At 42.1% G+C, this 16,715-nt stretch overlaps 1 protein-coding gene across 1 annotated transcript; it reads left to right on the top strand.

The window, feature by feature from the left end:
- Positions 1-789: 789 nt before the first annotated feature.
- LOC100349893 (tropomyosin alpha-3 chain) lies at positions 790-2,920 on the top strand. Its single transcript, XM_002708609.5, is given in 2 exon segments — positions 790-1,070; positions 1,073-2,920. Coding segments are annotated over 2 exon segments (744 nt in total). The 5' UTR covers positions 790-874; the 3' UTR covers positions 1,621-2,920.
- The last annotated feature ends 13,795 nt before the right edge of the window (positions 2,921-16,715 follow it).

Raw genomic sequence — 16,715 nt, 5'->3', positions numbered from 1 at the left:
CCCTCAATCTTCTCCTCCTCCACCCCTCCCTCTGCACAGCTACCACCACCATGAGACCCCCACACACCATTCTCCTCCACCCTCTATGACCCCATGTGCTCTTCAGTTCCAGTGGCTCCAAACAGAAAGATGCAGCAAGCTTAGTTCTGTCCATGAAGCCAAGATACTGTGATCCATCATCACTCAGTGAGTTGTGGATGTTGGCCTTGAATGCTCTGATGGTGCTCAGTTCTCCTAGAGCATTGTAGTCTCCCAGAAATCAAATGCCTGCCTGCATATTACATTCAGGTAGGGCCACGGAGCTCCGCAGCACTCTTGTTGGAACCCTTTCAACTTATTCACAGTTCACATCTGTTGCTCTCCTCTTCTCTGTGTGCCCAACTACTCCTGCCAGAGCAACCAAGACAGAGTGAGTTTATTTAAGAATCACTATGGTGAGCCTGTGGCAGGACACCTCACTTGAACCTTATAATGCATATTTTGGCTATTCTGGGAAAAATTTTTACTCATGTTCTCCTTTATTGTACTTCGAGTACCTGAAGTTGGTAGACACATGAACTCTGAATTTGTGAGGTATTCCAAAGTCAGCTTTGAATTAAGTAATTTGAATTTAACTTTTTAAAGACTGTTCTTACAGCCCCTGATTATGCCTTCTGGTTTCTAAATAACTGCATCATAATGAGGACAATTGTATATAGTAGCAGTTAAAAATGTTTGGCTTGATGATTGACATAGGGATTACAGGTCACATATTCCTATGAGATTGTGTCCTGGCTTTATGGGCATTTTATAAGCGGATTGGAGAGGAGAAGCGGCTGCAACGCCGAGCGGAGGAGGCAGGAGCCGGAGCGCGAGAAGCAGCTGGGTGGGCACCATGGCCGGGATCACCACCATCGAGGCGGTGAAGCGCAAGATCCAGGTTCTGCAGCAGCAGGCGGATGATGCAGAGGAGAGGGCCGAGCGCCTTCAGCGGGAGGTGGAGGGAGAAAGGCGGGCCCGAGAGCAGGCTGAGGCTGAGGTGGCTTCCTTGAACCGCAGGATCCAGTTGGTGGAAGAGGAGCTGGATCGTGCTCGGAGCGCTTGGCCACTGCCCTGCAAAAGTTGGAAGAAGCAGAAAAAGCTGCTGATGAGAGTGAGAGAGGTATGAAGGTTATTGAAAACCGGGCCTTAAAAGATGAAGAAAAGATGGAACTCCAGGAAATCCAACTCAAAGAAGCTAAGCACATTGCAGAAGAGGCAGACAGGAAGTATGAAGAGGTGGCTCGTAAATTGGTGATTATTGAAGGAGACTTGGAACGCACAGAGGAACGAGCTGAGCTGGCAGAGTCCCGTTGCCGAGAGATGGATGAGCAGATCAGACTGATGGACCAGAACCTGAAGTGTCTGAGTGCTGCTGAGGAAAAGTACTCTCAAAAAGAGGACAAATATGAGGAAGAAATAAAGATTCTCACCGATAAACTCAAGGAGGCGGAGACCCGTGCTGAATTTGCTGAGAGATCGGTAGCCAAGCTGGAAAAGACAATTGATGATTTGGAAGATAGACTGAAATGCACCAAAGAGGAGCACCTCTGTACACAAAGGATGCTGGACCAGACTCTGCTTGACCTGAACGAGATGTAGAGCACCCCAGTCCCGCCCTGCCGCTGCTCCTCCCTCTGACCCCGACTCCACCTGAGGCCAGCCTGCCCGGAGCTGACCTCTAAACTGAGGGCTGATCTTTTAACTGGAAGGCTGCTTTCTCCTTTTGCCACCCACCTCCTCTGTCCTTAGACCCCGCCCCCGTGTCCTTTCACCAAACTGTCTCTGCCTCTTCCCAGAGATTCCAGTGGGACCAGAGGCTGAGCACTTTTGGGAACAACATTTAAGGGAATGTGAGCACAATGCAAAGTGTCTTTCAAAGCATGTTGTGATGTACACATTTTGTAATTACCTTTTTTGTTGTTGTAGTGACCATTTTGTAAAACATTCCAAGTAATTCCACACTCGGGAGGAGCAATCTAATACTTTTCTTACTTTTTGAAGGTAACTTTTCAGCTTAATGCATAGTACCCTGTCCGCAGAGCAAGGAAAGAGGTGTTGGGCCTGCCTTCCTGGGCACCAGACAGAGCCCAGGAAAGACTCCTCTGTGGGGAACCTCACTGCTCTGTACAAAGCATCAGCCAAACCAGAAAGGTGATTCTGGGAGGAGTTGGCCAAAAACAAAAACCCCTCGCGCTGTTCAGGTTTACAGCTTTAAGGTATCTTTGGCACTGTTTTTGTTTTGTTTTGTTTTGTTTTCATTCATCAGAAGTGACCAAATTAAAATGGTAAGACCTCTGAGACCAATTTTTTGCCCCACCTCTGCCCCTTCCCAACAGCTTGCAGAATGGATCATGTGCCTCTTAGGTTGAGGTGATCACTTCACTGCTTTTCCTGCCTCCTTGAGAGAAAGAAAATTATGTTTTTGCCACTGATTTAGCCATATAAAACTCATCTCACCACCCTTTGCTGGGTCTGAAGCTGCTGTTTCTAAAAGTGCCATCTCATTGTGCTTTGTATCAGTCAGTGCTGGAGAAATCTTGAATAGCTTCTGTACAAAACTTTTAAAATTTTATATTATTTTGAAACTTTGCTTCTCTGGCCTTGGGGACCCTGGCCAGCCCTTCTGGCTGTGAGAGCATTCCACAGTCTGGGCTGGCAGTGTGCTAGTCTTTCCAAGTTCCTTCCCCCACCCTGTCCCCACTTTAGGTGAGGTTTCTGTGAGGTCTGTTAGGTGTACATCCTGCAGCTTATTGGCTTAAAATGTACTCTCCTTTGGTGTGGTCTCTTTGGGGCCTGTTGGGAGAAAGAAAAACCAATAGTGTAACTGTTTTGATACTGATTATTGACAATAAGTGTCTTTTTGAAATAAAGAACCAGTCCCTCCAAAAAAAAAAAAAAATAAGCGGATTGGAGAAAGCATGTATTACTGATGAACATTAATGTGCTGAGAACACTTTGTCCTTTAATAATACAATCCAAATTCAGATTTACACATGACTTTTCTCCTGCTTTCATCTGCCATAGTAAAGCATTGAACTCCTGTTGATTCTACCTTTTAGATCTCATTGTAATCTTGCTTCTTCTACATTCCCACTGCCACAGTTCCTTGGTTCAGGTCCTACTAAATTACCTTTAATAGACTTTTTAATTATCCTCCCTACCTTTTGTTTCCTTTCCTTTGTGTCCAAAGCCTTTTGTTATTCAGTCCACTCTCCCTGCCTACATCTTGCTGCTGAGTATCTCTTACTCCAATTTCTAGGGAAATCAAGTGGCTGGTAATTCTTTCAACATACCACACAAAGGAATGCTCGATAAATGCTTATTAAAGGGACTGGTGCTGTGGCTAGGCAGGTAAAGCCACCGCCTGCAATGCTGGCATCCCATATGAGTACTGGTTCATGCCCTGGATGCTCCACTTCCAATCCAGCTCTCTGCTGTGGCCTGTGGCTTGGGAAAGTAGTAGATGGCTCAAGCCCTTAAGCCTCTGCACCTACATGGGAGACCAGAAGAAGCTCCTACCTCCTGGCTTCAGATTGGTACATTTCTGGCCACTGCTGCCAATTGGGGAGTGAACCAGCGGATGGAAGACCCCTCTCTCTCTGTCTCTCTGTCTCTCTCTGCCTCTCCTTCACTCTGTGTAACTCTGACTTTCAAATAAATATTTAAAGAAATGCTTATTAAATAAAGAAATGGAATGCCTTCCATAGCTAGGGTGAACATTTAACTTGTTTGGCCCAAGATGATTCTGGTTTATACATATCAACAGTGTATAATTATTAATATGCCCCTTTTATGATCAAACTTGTGTCAGAACAACAAATTACATATTCATTTAAGTGTGGCAGTCATCAAATAGATCTCTATTTCCTAGGCCCATCTATTAAGTATTTCTTGGAGCTCAGAAATCTTATTTATTTATTTTGTATATCTTCAAATATTCATTTAACTAAAATACTATCTCTGTCAAGATGCTGAATTTTAATTTCACATCAAATATGTTTCTTGCCCCATGAAGTTTTCCATCTGGCAAGAGAGAACAATCTACCCAAAGTATATTGCCTGACCTTGAAAATACTAGTGTGAAGTCAGTGGATAAAGATTTAACCACTCCTAATCCAGCAACAAATTTAATTCCATGAACTCTAATTCAGAGAAGTAATCATAAGCAAAGAACTTGATGTCACCCAGTTATCCATTTGAACTTCTACTTAAAAAATAAAACAATCCAGAAAACACACAACTAAGAATTCATAATGCATACATGCCATTTTTATATTAAACATAAGAAAAAATGACCATGGAATAATAGCAACTTTGAATCTCCTCCTTTTTCAGAAAAGTTATAATCATATGTGGTTCTCTACAGTGTAAATTATTGTAGGTACTCTTCTTCTCTCTCATTTTTTTTTTTGCCCTATGAGAAATTTAAGGTGTTAGAAACTGAGCCCCAAAAGAATGATTTTTTAAAATTAGTATTATATTTCATTGGCTTTTAGCTTAGACCTTTTTAATGATGTTGTCATGGGCTTTTTCTGAACTCTTTCCACTCAATTTCCTGTTTGAAAATTGATCATATTGACCCCAGAATTATTCTAAGGTATAAATGACATGATGTAAGACATTTAGCCGCTTAACCTGGCTCCTTGAAGATACTCAGCAATGTTGGCTCTGCATCCAGTTCCTCTGTTGGCCTCTGTACTTGGTAAATTAAAAGAAGGTGTAAAATGATTTGAAAAGAACAATCAATACAACACAAATAAAAATTGTATTCTCAGAACTGGATGTTAAACTGTGCCTTTTACACCTGCACTAAAAGTTACATTTTATTCATTGTCATTTATGATTTCAGAGAAGTTTCCAGGGACAATGCAGCAAATAAGATTTTTTCTGAAAGAAGACAGAGGTTATAAGAGAGTTAGGATTTGGGGTCAATTAGCAGCAGTGGTTGTCACTCTGTAAGATTTTGCTTCTGGGTCTGGCGCTGTGGTAAAACCACTGCTTAAGTGTCAGCATCCAATATGGGCGCCGGTTCAAATTCCAGCTGCTCCATTTCCCATCTAGCTCTCAGCTGTAGTCTGGGAAAGTGGTGGAAGATAACTCAAGTCCTTGGGCCCCTACACTCGCGTGGAAGAATTGGCAAAAGCTCCTGGCTCCTAGCTTTGGATCGGCTCTGCCCTAGCGGTTACAACAAATTTGGGAGTGAACCAGTAAATGAAAGACCTCTCACACACTCTCTCTCTCTCTACCTCTCTCTCCCTGTCTTTCACTTCCTGCCTCACCTTCTCTCATAACTCTGACTTGCAAATAAATAAATAAATACATCTTTAAAAAAAAGAGGAGAGAAAATTCACATATAAAAAGAAAACATTTTGCTTCTGGAAAGGAAGGACACCAAATGATCCTTGAGATTTTGGGTTGGGAAGGACAGGAAAGAGGGACATAAACAAAAGCAAACACCCTCTGGTCATGGGCACCCACCCCAGACTGCAGCCCTGGGGGTGGGGGGCAGCCTGTGTCTCTAGGGATGCTGTGGCCTGGACTTCATTTCCCAGAGTTCCCAGGAGCTCAGGCGTATTCTGCGTTCCGAATGCCTGTGCGCATGCGCGTACTAGTGCCCGCCCATGGGCCTCTGAGTTGGGACCAGAGGGAGTTCATTCCCTGATCTGAGTCAACCCTGGAGGCTGTGCTGTGCCTTCTCTTGCATTTGCTGCATCTTCTGCTCTGCACGTGTGATCCCAGGCAGTTTCCAGGTGCTCACTCCGAGCCTGCCTCCTGCTGCTGCTTCCCTCTTCATCCTCCGCCTGTGGGTCCCACGTGCAGGGACTCTCTGCCCTGCACTCCCCGCTTCACTCCCCGTGTGTGCAGAAGAAAGAGTACCTGCTCCCGGGGCTTTCTGCAGCAGATTTGGGGTACAGGAAGGGTCGGGGACGCATGTGGGAGAAGGGTTTTCCTGAGAATTGAGCATCAAACTCAAGTTTCTTAGAATATTTATAGGCTCATCAGCATCATACCTCAGCTGTTACAGCATTGGTGGGTTTAAATGCAGCCTACATGACTTAGGACCACGTTTCCAATGGTTGGTGGGTCCAGTATGTTTGTAAAAAAAGATGCCAGGGACTGATTTATGACTGGAGTTTACAGAAGCAGAACTTAGGACATCTTCCCTCCCTAGACAAGATTTCAGTGGGCAGCTGTTTCACTCATTAATTGTGAGCATCCACTTTTCAAGGTTTGTGTTGGATGGGGTCCACTTTTCTTTCTTTGCCTCAGGTTGTGGCTGTATTTCTTCTACAAGGCCATGCAATCGTAGCTGATGATTTCTTTGGCTGCTTTTCTTTTTCTGTCTTCAGCTATTTCTTCTCCTGTTAGCAAGGCTGTCAACTGTTTTTACCTGCCACTGATCCCTTTGTAAAGTGAAAAGTGAACTAAAATTAATGCAAGTCTACTGTGTTGTCAATAACTGGAGCTATTATTTTAAAGATTTATTTATTCATTTGAAAGAGTTACAGAGAGAGAGGAGAGGCAGAGAGAGAAAGAGAGAGAGATGTCTTCCACCTGATGGTTCACTCCCATTTGGCGGCAATGGCCAGAGGTATGCTGATCCGAAGCCAGGAGCCAAGAGCTTCTTCCAGGATGGAGCTATTTTTCTTTTAATTATTTATTTATTTGGAAGACAGAGTTACAAAGTGGCAGAAGTAAAGATAGATGGCTCTAGCTGTGTTGATTCGAAGTCAGGAGCCAGGAGCTTTGTCCAGGTCTCCTACCCCTAGGTGCAGGGGATGAAGTATTTGGGCTATCTTCTACTGTATTTCCAGGCCACAGTAGAGAGCTGGATGGAAACTGGAGCAGCCATGATTCCAACCAGCGCCCATATGGTTTGCTGACTCTGTAGAGAATAGCATTTGTAGAGAGTAGACACTCTTGCCTCAGTGCTGCCCACTAACTGGAGTTATTTTAATCTGAGTTTGCATAACGTGGAGAATTACAACATCATAAATATAGAAAAGTGACAGTTTTTCTCCGCCCAGGTCTTTACAGTTACTGAATGATCCACTCATTATCTTACATTCCCCAGTGTTTAATTAAGAAGGCCAAATACTTTTCTTATTTTGGGTTCTGTGTTTAAACCCATGACATTTTTGTCATGGGAGGATATTCTACATTTTCATAGAGACTGGTCTGTGGAAGCATCTATAGAATTTATTAATGTGAGAATGGTAAGAAAGAAGAGGGGAAGAAAAAAATGCACCTCTCCCCCCCGCAGAGATGCCCACATAGTGTAGAAGGTGTGCCCTTGAAAACTTGCTGACTTTATGTGACAAACTGTGTTTGAATACTTCACATGTTCTTATAGATAGTTGTTGTCACCAAGTTACTGCTTTATTTATTTATTTGAAAAATCAGAAATACACAGAGAGAGGAAGAACGGCAGAAAGAGTGAGAGATGTCTTCTATCTGCTGTTCACTTCTGCAATTGGCCGCAAAGGCCGGAGCTGTGCCGGTCTGAAGCCTGGAGCCAGGAGCTTCTTCCAAGTCTCCCATGTGGGTGCAGAGACCCAAGGACATGGGCCATCCTCCACTGCTTTCCCATGCCAAAGAAGTGAGCTGGATTGTAGGTGGAGCAGCTGAGTTTCAAACCAGTACCCATATGGGATGCTGGCACTACAGGCAGTGGGTTTACTGGCTATGCCACAGCACTGGCCCCCAAGTTACTAATTTATGAAACTCATTTAGAACAATGAGGGCATCTAGAAAGTAAAAATAGAAACTGAATTCCAGTTTGAGGTATTAGGGTGACAGCATTTCTCCTCTTAACCCCAGTGTGTTTGAACTATTCTCCTGTGCACTTCCTATCACAGAGCTTGTGAATGGACAAGTAGTTTTGTGTTTTTGCTGGGAAGAGCTGCTTCACACCCATGAAACAACAGTAAAACCTTTTTCTGAGCAAACATGCTGTGTGCCTGTTAATAGGACTTGGAAGCAGCCAAGAATAGGATTCCTAGATTCATCTCCCTAACTGGCTGTCCTTGGCACATCAGTCCCTGCACTGCTGTCAGTTTTGGCAATGTACTCAAAATTTGTAAGAGACAAATATTTCATATGAAGTACATAATCTGGTAACATAGCAGTGATGGCTTTAAGGAAAGATGCCTTGTGAGGAAGCAGTCTGATGGTGTCCATTCATCTTCCCATTAATTACATTTATGATGTCTACCACAGGTTGGGAGAAAGGAATCCTCTTTCTGAATTGCATTAATGCGGGAACACTCATCTACAGTTTATCAAAGATTTTCTGTGTGAGAGAATTGCCAAAATACTACATTGTGTATGGTTTATTTTTATGATTTCTTTTATTTACTTGAAAGGCATATGTACCGAGAGAGAAGTTTAGGCTGAGAGATCTTCCATCAATAGGTTCACTTCCCAAATGGCTGCAATGGCTGTGGCTAGGCTAGGCTGAAGCCAGGATTTAGGAGTTTCTTCCTAGTCTCCACTTGGGAACAGGGGCCTAAGCACTTGGGCCGTCCTCTGCTCCTTTCCCAGGTGCATTAGGAGGGGGCTGAGTTGGAAATGGAGCAGCAGATCTTCAACCAGTACTGTGTGGGATGCTGGCACTGCAGGCAGCAGCTTAACCCACTATGCCCACCCGAGGTTGGTTTTTTCACAGGGAATGAACATTTTTTTTCCCTAACTCTCAAGATAAAGATTATAGTAGATAATAGATAATGATGTTTGGTTATAATTTGAGAGAGTGTAGATTTTTGAAATTAGGAGTCCTACTATTCATCGTATGCTCTCCTTGCTTTGATAAAGTTTCTCCTATCTTTCTTTTAAAATAGTTTTAAAAATATGTTTTAAAAAAGGCTTACTTTGTGAATTTGAAAGGCAGAAGGGGAGAGAGAGAGAGAGAAGAAAGAAAGAAAGAGAGAGAGAGAAAGAAAGAAAGAAAGAAAGAAAGAAAGAAAGAAAGAAAGAAAGAAAGAAAGAAAGAGGAAGGAAAGGATAGGAAGAAGGAAAGGAGGAAGGAAGGAAAGAAGGAAGGAAGGAAGGAAGGAAGGAAGGAAGGAAGGAAGGAAGGAAGGAAGGAAGGAAGGAAGGAAGGAAGAAAGGGAGGGAGGGAGGGAGGGATCTGTTTTAAACTTCCCCCAATGGTTGCAGAACTTCCCACAGTGGTTGCAGTGGCCAGACAACACCAGATTGAAGCCAAAGGCCTGGAACTCTTGGACTTCCATGAGTGGCAGGAACCCGACTTTTGGCCCATCTTCTGCTTCCTTTCCCTGGCATATTAATAGGGGACTGATTTGAAATGAAGCAGCTGGGACTGGAACTGGTGCTCATGGGATGCTGGCATTGTTGGTTATAAACCATGTAAGGCTGATCAGAAATTTCAAGTTGAAAGACCATATTGATTTATTGTTCTTTTAAAGATTTTGTTTTTGACAGGCAGAGTGTACAGTGAGAGAGAGACAGACAGAGAGAAAGGTCTTGCTTTTCCATTGGTTCACCCCCCAGTGGCTGCTGCAGCAGGTGCACTGCGGCCAGTGCACCGTGCTGATCCAAAGCCAGGAGCCAGGAGCTTCTGGGTCTCCCACATGGGTACAGGAGCCCAAGGACTTGGGCCACTTTCCACTGATATCCCAGGCCACAGCAGAGAGCTGGATCATAGAGCAGCAGCCAGGACTAGTACCAGTGCCCATAAAGGATGCTGGCATTCCAGGCCAGGGCATTAACTTGCTGCGCCACAGCACCTACCCCAATTTATTGATTTTTGAGCTGTGTATTTGATTAATCACTGCTAACCAATGAAGATAGTGCTGGAGGATATTTGTTCCTATTTTTATGCTGTTAAGTATGGAAGTGTTTTCCTAATTTCATTTTCAAATAGCTCATTGTTAGTATAATGGGATGCTTTTGATTTTAAAATGTTATTGAAATAATTTTTGATTTTAATGTGTACTAGGCATTCATTATTATAGGGTATACTGCACTATTTGATTAGATGAAAGTGATTATGCTAAACAACTATCGTTTCTGTTTCTTCTTCATGATTTGAGGCTACCAGCTCCTCTTCAGTTCTTTACAAAGGACCTAATATGGTATATTATCATCATCTAATGATTTTGTGGAACACCAGCAGTTACTTGTGAATCACTGTAGTTTGGTACCTGTCATCCAATCCTCGTCTGTCCCTAGCCTCTACCCTTCTCTGACAAGAACAATTCTCTGTTTAGATGCATTAATTTTTTTTCACTTCCATATGTGATAAGGTACATGTGACATTTGTGTTTCTGTTTCTGGCTTATTTCAGTTAATGTAACAATATTTATTCTTTTTTGTGTCTAAATAATGATCCCTTGTACATTTTTTTATTCATGGACAGCTAGGTTGGTTCCAAATCATGGCTGCAGTGAACTGTGTTATACTGACAATGGGAAAATTGCTGTCTCTTTGATATGCTCTTTTCATTTCCTTATAATTTCCTTCTAATAAAATTTTCTTCTAATATATAGCGAAGAGCAAAATAATTCTGTCAAATGGTAGATTTATTTTTCTTTTTTGAGGAATGATCATTCTTTTCTCCATAACAGCTATACTAATTCATGTTTTCACCCTCCATGTGTGAGGATTTTCTTTTCCAATATCATCTCTAGGATTTGTCCTTTTTTGTCTTTTTGGAATAAGATGATAGGATATTGGGTTTTTGTTTTTTAATCAGTTTATTTGTTTATTAAAGATTTATTTATTTGAAAGGTGGAGTTACAGAAGGAAAGACACCATCTGCTGGCTCATACCCCAAAAATTTGCAACAACTGTGGCTGGGGCAGGCTGAAGTTAGGAGCTTCATTTAGGTCCTCCACATGAGAGGCAGGGGCCGAGTCCTTGGTCCATCTTCTGCTTTCCCAGGTGCATTAGCAGGGAGCTGAATTGGAAGTGGATTAGCTTGAATTCAAACTGCAACTCACATGGAATGGTGGCATCACAGGTGGCAGTTTAACCCATTTTGCTGCAATGCTAGCCCCTTTGTGAATTTAATTCCTCAAAAAGTGGTCAGTAGTTTTGCATCCATCTCACTTCCTTTCCTTTCTGTTATTATTCAACTTATTGGAGTCTTATTTTTGTCCCCACTATTCCTCTCAAATTGGTCTTCCCAAGGTCATTAGTGATATCTGTGTTGGTTACATGCAATGTATGCTTTAAATACCTCATTTACTGAGTGCACATCATTCATGTAGCACTTCACTGAAGTTCTACTATGCGCCAAATCCTCTTCTAAGCACAGAATACAGGCCACTTCTCTCTTAGGAGTTAATATGACAATATGCTAACAGGAAAATGTAAAATATAGTTTCCTTAAGAATAAGTTGCATTATGAAAGTGAAGCAGAGGGGCCGGCACTGTGATGTAGTGGGTAAAATTGCTGCCTACAGTACCAGCATCCCACATGGGTGCTGGTTCGAGTCCTGGCTGTTCAACTCTTTGCTATGGGCTGGGAAAGCAGTGGAAGATGGCCCAAGTGCTTGGGTCCCTGCACCCATATGGAGGACCTGGAGGAAGCTCCTGGATTCCAGTGTTGGATCTGTGCAGCCCCAGCTGTTGCAGCCATTTGGGGAGTGACCCAGCAGATAGAAGACCTCCCTCTCTATTTCTCTCTGCATAACTCCAACTTTCAAATAAATAAATCTTTAAAAAATATAACATGAAGCGGAGTAAAGAGATTGAGAACAAAGTGGTTTGGAAGGCAGCATACATTTCTTAGCTCCCTCCTCAAACACTGCACCCTCACCATTCATCACCTCTCATCTCCTTGGCTTTTCTCTATCATTTCAATTACTCTGTTTCAGTTCATTTGCCATTTCTTCTGCCTAAAATTGGATGTGGATATTGCTCAGGTGTTTACCATTGCAGTGCTTGTCCTCCTACTTTACAAATATGTGTAGTGCCTGGGTAAACTCATCTACTCCTCATGACTTAATACTTATTATTTTGTTAAAGAAATTTACATTTATCCTGAACACAGAACTCATATATGCAACTATGACCATCACAGGTTCCTCAAAAGCAATATGAGAAAAATTAAAAGTAAAATTTGCTTTCCCTTTGTTAAAGCTTACCTCAGAATATATCACTGACATTCTTTTTTTAAATATTTTTTAATTTAGTAAATATAAATTTCCAAAGTACAGTTAATGGATTACAATGGCTTCCCCCCCATAATTTTTTTTCTTTTTTTGACAGAGAGTGGACAGTGAGAGAGAGACGGAGAGAAAGGTCTTGCTTTTTTTTTGGTTCACCCCCCCAGTGGCTTCTGCGGCTGGTGCACCACGCTGATCCAATGCCAGGAGCCAGGTGTTTCCCCTGGTCTCCCATGTGGGTGCAGGGCCCAAGCACTTGGGCCATCCTCCACTGCACTCCTGGGCCATAGCAGAGAGCTGGCCTGGAAGAGGGGCAACTGGGACAGAATCAGGTGCCCTGACCAGGACTAGAACCCAGTGTGCTGGCACCGCAAGGCGGAGGATTAGCCTATTGAGCCACAGCACCGGCCACAGTTATCTTTCTTTTTTTTTTTTTTTTTTTTTTAATTTTTTTTTTAAATTTTTTTTATTTTTGACAGGCAGAGTGGACAGTGAGAGAGAGAGACAGAGAGAAAGGTCTTCCTTTGCCGTTGGTTCACCCTCCAATGGCCGCCGCTGCAGCCGGCGCACCGCGCTGATCCGATGGCAGGAGCCAGGATCCAGGTGCTTTTCCTGGTCTCCCATGGGGTGCAGGGCCCAAGCACCTGGGCCATCCTCCACTGCACTCCCTGGCCATAGCAGAGAGCTGGCCTGGAAGAGGGGCAACCGGGACAGAATCCGGCGCCCCAACCGGGACTAGAACCCGGTGTGCCGGCGCCGCAAGGTGGAGGATTAGCCTATTGAGCCACGGCGCCGGCCCTACAGTTATCTTTCATTATTCACTTTTTTTTCATTATTCACTGCCCTGCAACTTGATTCATTCTTGTTTTTTTCTGGGTCCTGTGGAATGGTAGTAGGTTGCTTCTGGGATATCCTTTTTTGTGTTAGTAGATATTTGGTCATCTAAAATCATAGTTTTTAGTTTCTATATTTCTCTGCTAATCATGAGGACCTTCCAGATGACTGCAGAAAACACTGGCAGAAATGAGGATGTATAAATTTGCTAACAAAATTCCTCAGAGAATTTGATTTAAATTGTGGAATTTTACAACTGAGAGTTGCAGAGGTTGAAAATATCAGATCAAGGCCCTAATAGGCTTGATTTTTCCAGAAGCCTTTCTCCTGATGTGACAGACATATATATATATATATATATATATATATATATATATATCATTTAACCTGCTTAAAAGCACTTTCTTCAGATAGAGTCACATTGGTGGTTAGCACTTCAATGTTTGAGTTTTAGGGAGGCACATTTCAATCCATAACAGCAAAAGGGGCCCTGTGGTCTGCCTGATAGACAGCCAACTCTGGGGAGGACAGAAGTTTTGAAATGAGTGTAGGATTTCTTACAGTATTACTTTCAGTACTAACTCCATCAAAAGTTGTGCATTCATGTACACACAAACAAAAATACATATACACATTAATGCATTCTACAGTGGAAGTGCCTGATGGTTGTGTACAGGTAACATCAATATAATGCTTCATAAGATGCATATGATAGTCAATATTTATAATTGCTAAAAGATGAATACTGATGTGTGGAAAATAAAAGCTAAACCTTACCTTACAATATTGTAGCCTAGTCTACATAAAAGACATCTTCCTAAAACCTGTCACTGGCCCACACTGTGTCATAGTAGAATTAAGCCTCCACCTGCAGCACCAGCATTCCATGTGGGCACCAGTTTGAGTCCCTGCTTCTGCACTTCCAATCCAGCTCTTTGCTAATGGCCTAGGAAAGCAGTGGAATATAGCATGAATGCTTGGGCCCCTGCACCCACATGGGTGACCTGGAGGAAGCTGCTGACTCGTGGCTTCTGGCACCTGGCTTCAGATTGGCCCAGCTCCAGCCATTTTGGCCACTTGGGGGGTGAACCTGTGGGTAGAAGCCTCTCTCTCTTTCTCTTCCTCTCTATATCTCTAACTCTGTCTCACAATAAATATTTTTAAAAACTTTGCACATTTTAAATTTCTGATACTCTAAACTAGCACAGGACTACATTATACATTGGAAAGATACATTCAAAAATTATAAATCTAGTGCATTGCAACCAATTTTTAACAAATAGTTCTGATTTTCTCAGCGTCATGTACTAAATTAATGACATAATGAGTCATGGTAAGTTTTTCAGCTCTTTGAAAGGCAGTGCTATAAAGTGACAGAGGGAGAGATCTTCCTTCTGATTTGTTCACTCCTCAAATGGCTGCAATGACTGTGGCTAGGCCAGACTGATGTCAGGAGCTAGGGTCTTCTTCCAGGTCTCTCACATGGGAGCAGGAGCTCAAATAATTTGAGTCATCCTGTGCTGCTTTCCCAGACACATTAGCAGGGAACTGGATCAGTTTGGAGCATTAATGTCTATGATACTCTCCTTGCAGTTAAAAGAATTAGAACGCATCTCGATTATGGGTGGGCTAAGTACAACAGCTTCCAATTGTCCAAGGTTTGGACTAGATGGGTTCTAAGAAAGTTTGTTAAAATACTTATTAATAATAACTCTCAGTTTAAGCTTTTCTTACCATATTTTTATGTTTCCTGATGTTAATATCTATGGGAAAATTGGGTCTCTGGATTGCAATGGATGAAAGCATCCAGACTAACAGTAATAAAGTCAACAGGCAGCAGAATGGTGTCCTCTGAACTTAAATAGCTTTTCTTGTTTGCTAGAGGGTGACCTACTGTGTTACTCTGAGACACTTACATAGACAGTAGATACTGGAGCTGAAATAGAGTATGCCACATTTTGGTCCATCCTACATATAGTTTTTAAGGTTTATTTATTTGACAAGTACAGTTCAGACAGTGAGAGGAAGAGAAAGAGAGAAAGGTCTTCCATACACTGGTTCACTCCCCTAATGAATGCAACAGCTGGAGATGGGCAGATGCTAGGCCAGTAGCCAAGAGCTTCCAGGTCTTCCTCATAGGTGCAGGGGTCCAAGGCTATCTTCTCCTGCTTTCCCAGGCTATTGCAGAGAGCTGGATGGGAAGAGGAGCAGTGGGGACTAGAGCTAGTGCATATATGGGGTGCCAGCACTGCATGTGGAGGATTACACCACTTCACCACAGTTGCGGCCCCAGTCCATCTTTTATTAAGGAGACCTCAGCAACCATGCCCAAATTTTATTGTCCTATATTCATGGCCAATGTTCTAGCAGACAACATGGTTTGGAGAATTGTAGGCACAAGGTGTGTAGACTTCATTTCTCATACAGCATAGTTAATAACAAGATGCCAAGAGGGGAAATTACTTGCATCATAGTCCTTGAGAACTAATGATCATCATAGGTGATCTAAAGAATTTAGAAGGTTTGTGAGCCCCTAGAATGAAAAAGTCACTGAGAGCACAAGGACAGTTTCTAGAGTTTATTTTGATGGATTTTAGCCCCTTTCATCAGAGGGAGGCCCATATAAGCTGGATTGATTTGTAGCAAAGGTGACAATTAATTTTGTAAATGAGGTATGCATTGCACTAAAACCCAAGTAGGATGATTAGGCTTGTATGTACTTGAGAAGCCTGTCAGATCATCTCATTCATGGAGCTTGTCATCTATGTGATGCATGCTTGTGTTCCTGATAAGTGGTGGGTGTGGTTAATTTTTTTTGCAAAAATTCTGTTTGATGGCAAAGTCAATGAGGTGTCCATGTATACCTCAGAAGAAGTATCTTTTCAAGGTGAAGGCAAACTGAGACGGAGGGGCTTTTGGAAAAACTTTGAACAAAACACATTTGCCACACTTGTAATAGTTAAGACACATCATTTATCTATTGAGATGCATCAGATTTGTTAACATTAGGTATAAGGTACAGTGGACATGGTGGGTGGCATACAGCAGTATGATTTTAGTAATTATCATGAGGTGCTTTTTTTTTTAATAGATTTAGCAGATGAAATTGGGATGCCTAATGGGGAATAGCTGGAGTAATCTCCTTTTGGTTAAATAAATCTGAGGTAATAAATGTCAGTGTAAGAAGACATTGAGTTTTCTTTTATTGAGCCATCTTGGTTATTTTAATCTGGGATCTGTGAATTCTCATTTTCTCTAGTCAAATTGTAACTTAAAAAGTATTTTATTCCTCATCATGTTGGACTAACTCTGCTGCTTCTGGGATTTTTTTGTACATCTGACAATTGGAAATGGAGACAATAGTATAATTAAAATGAGATGTACCAAGTAAAGTATGTATTTTTCTTCTGATACGTATTTTGGAATTCTTCTAAAATTCCTTGTTAAATTTAGTTGAATCCCTGGTTAAGACTTTTGGAGCCACACTACTGAGTACACCTATGAAACTTTGTTCATAAATGCATATAGAACCTGGGAAAGTTGATGTATATCTTATGCTGTAGAGACATAAGATGGAACATCTTTTTTTATCCTTTTTCATTATAAAATTTAAAAACAAATTTTAGGTTTTCAATAGGATCAAATCATGATAAATTTAAATACAATTCCCAAGAATTCTTTCCACATTTGAATTTCTCCACTTATACTATGTTCCTTTAGGTTGTA

Source organism: Oryctolagus cuniculus, chromosome 17 (genome assembly GCF_964237555.1).
Source record: "Oryctolagus cuniculus chromosome 17, mOryCun1.1, whole genome shotgun sequence".
NCBI lineage: Eukaryota > Metazoa > Chordata > Mammalia > Lagomorpha > Leporidae > Oryctolagus > Oryctolagus cuniculus.
The sequence above is the reverse complement of the archived record's forward strand: the minus strand, read 5'-3'. Positions and strand labels throughout refer to the sequence as shown.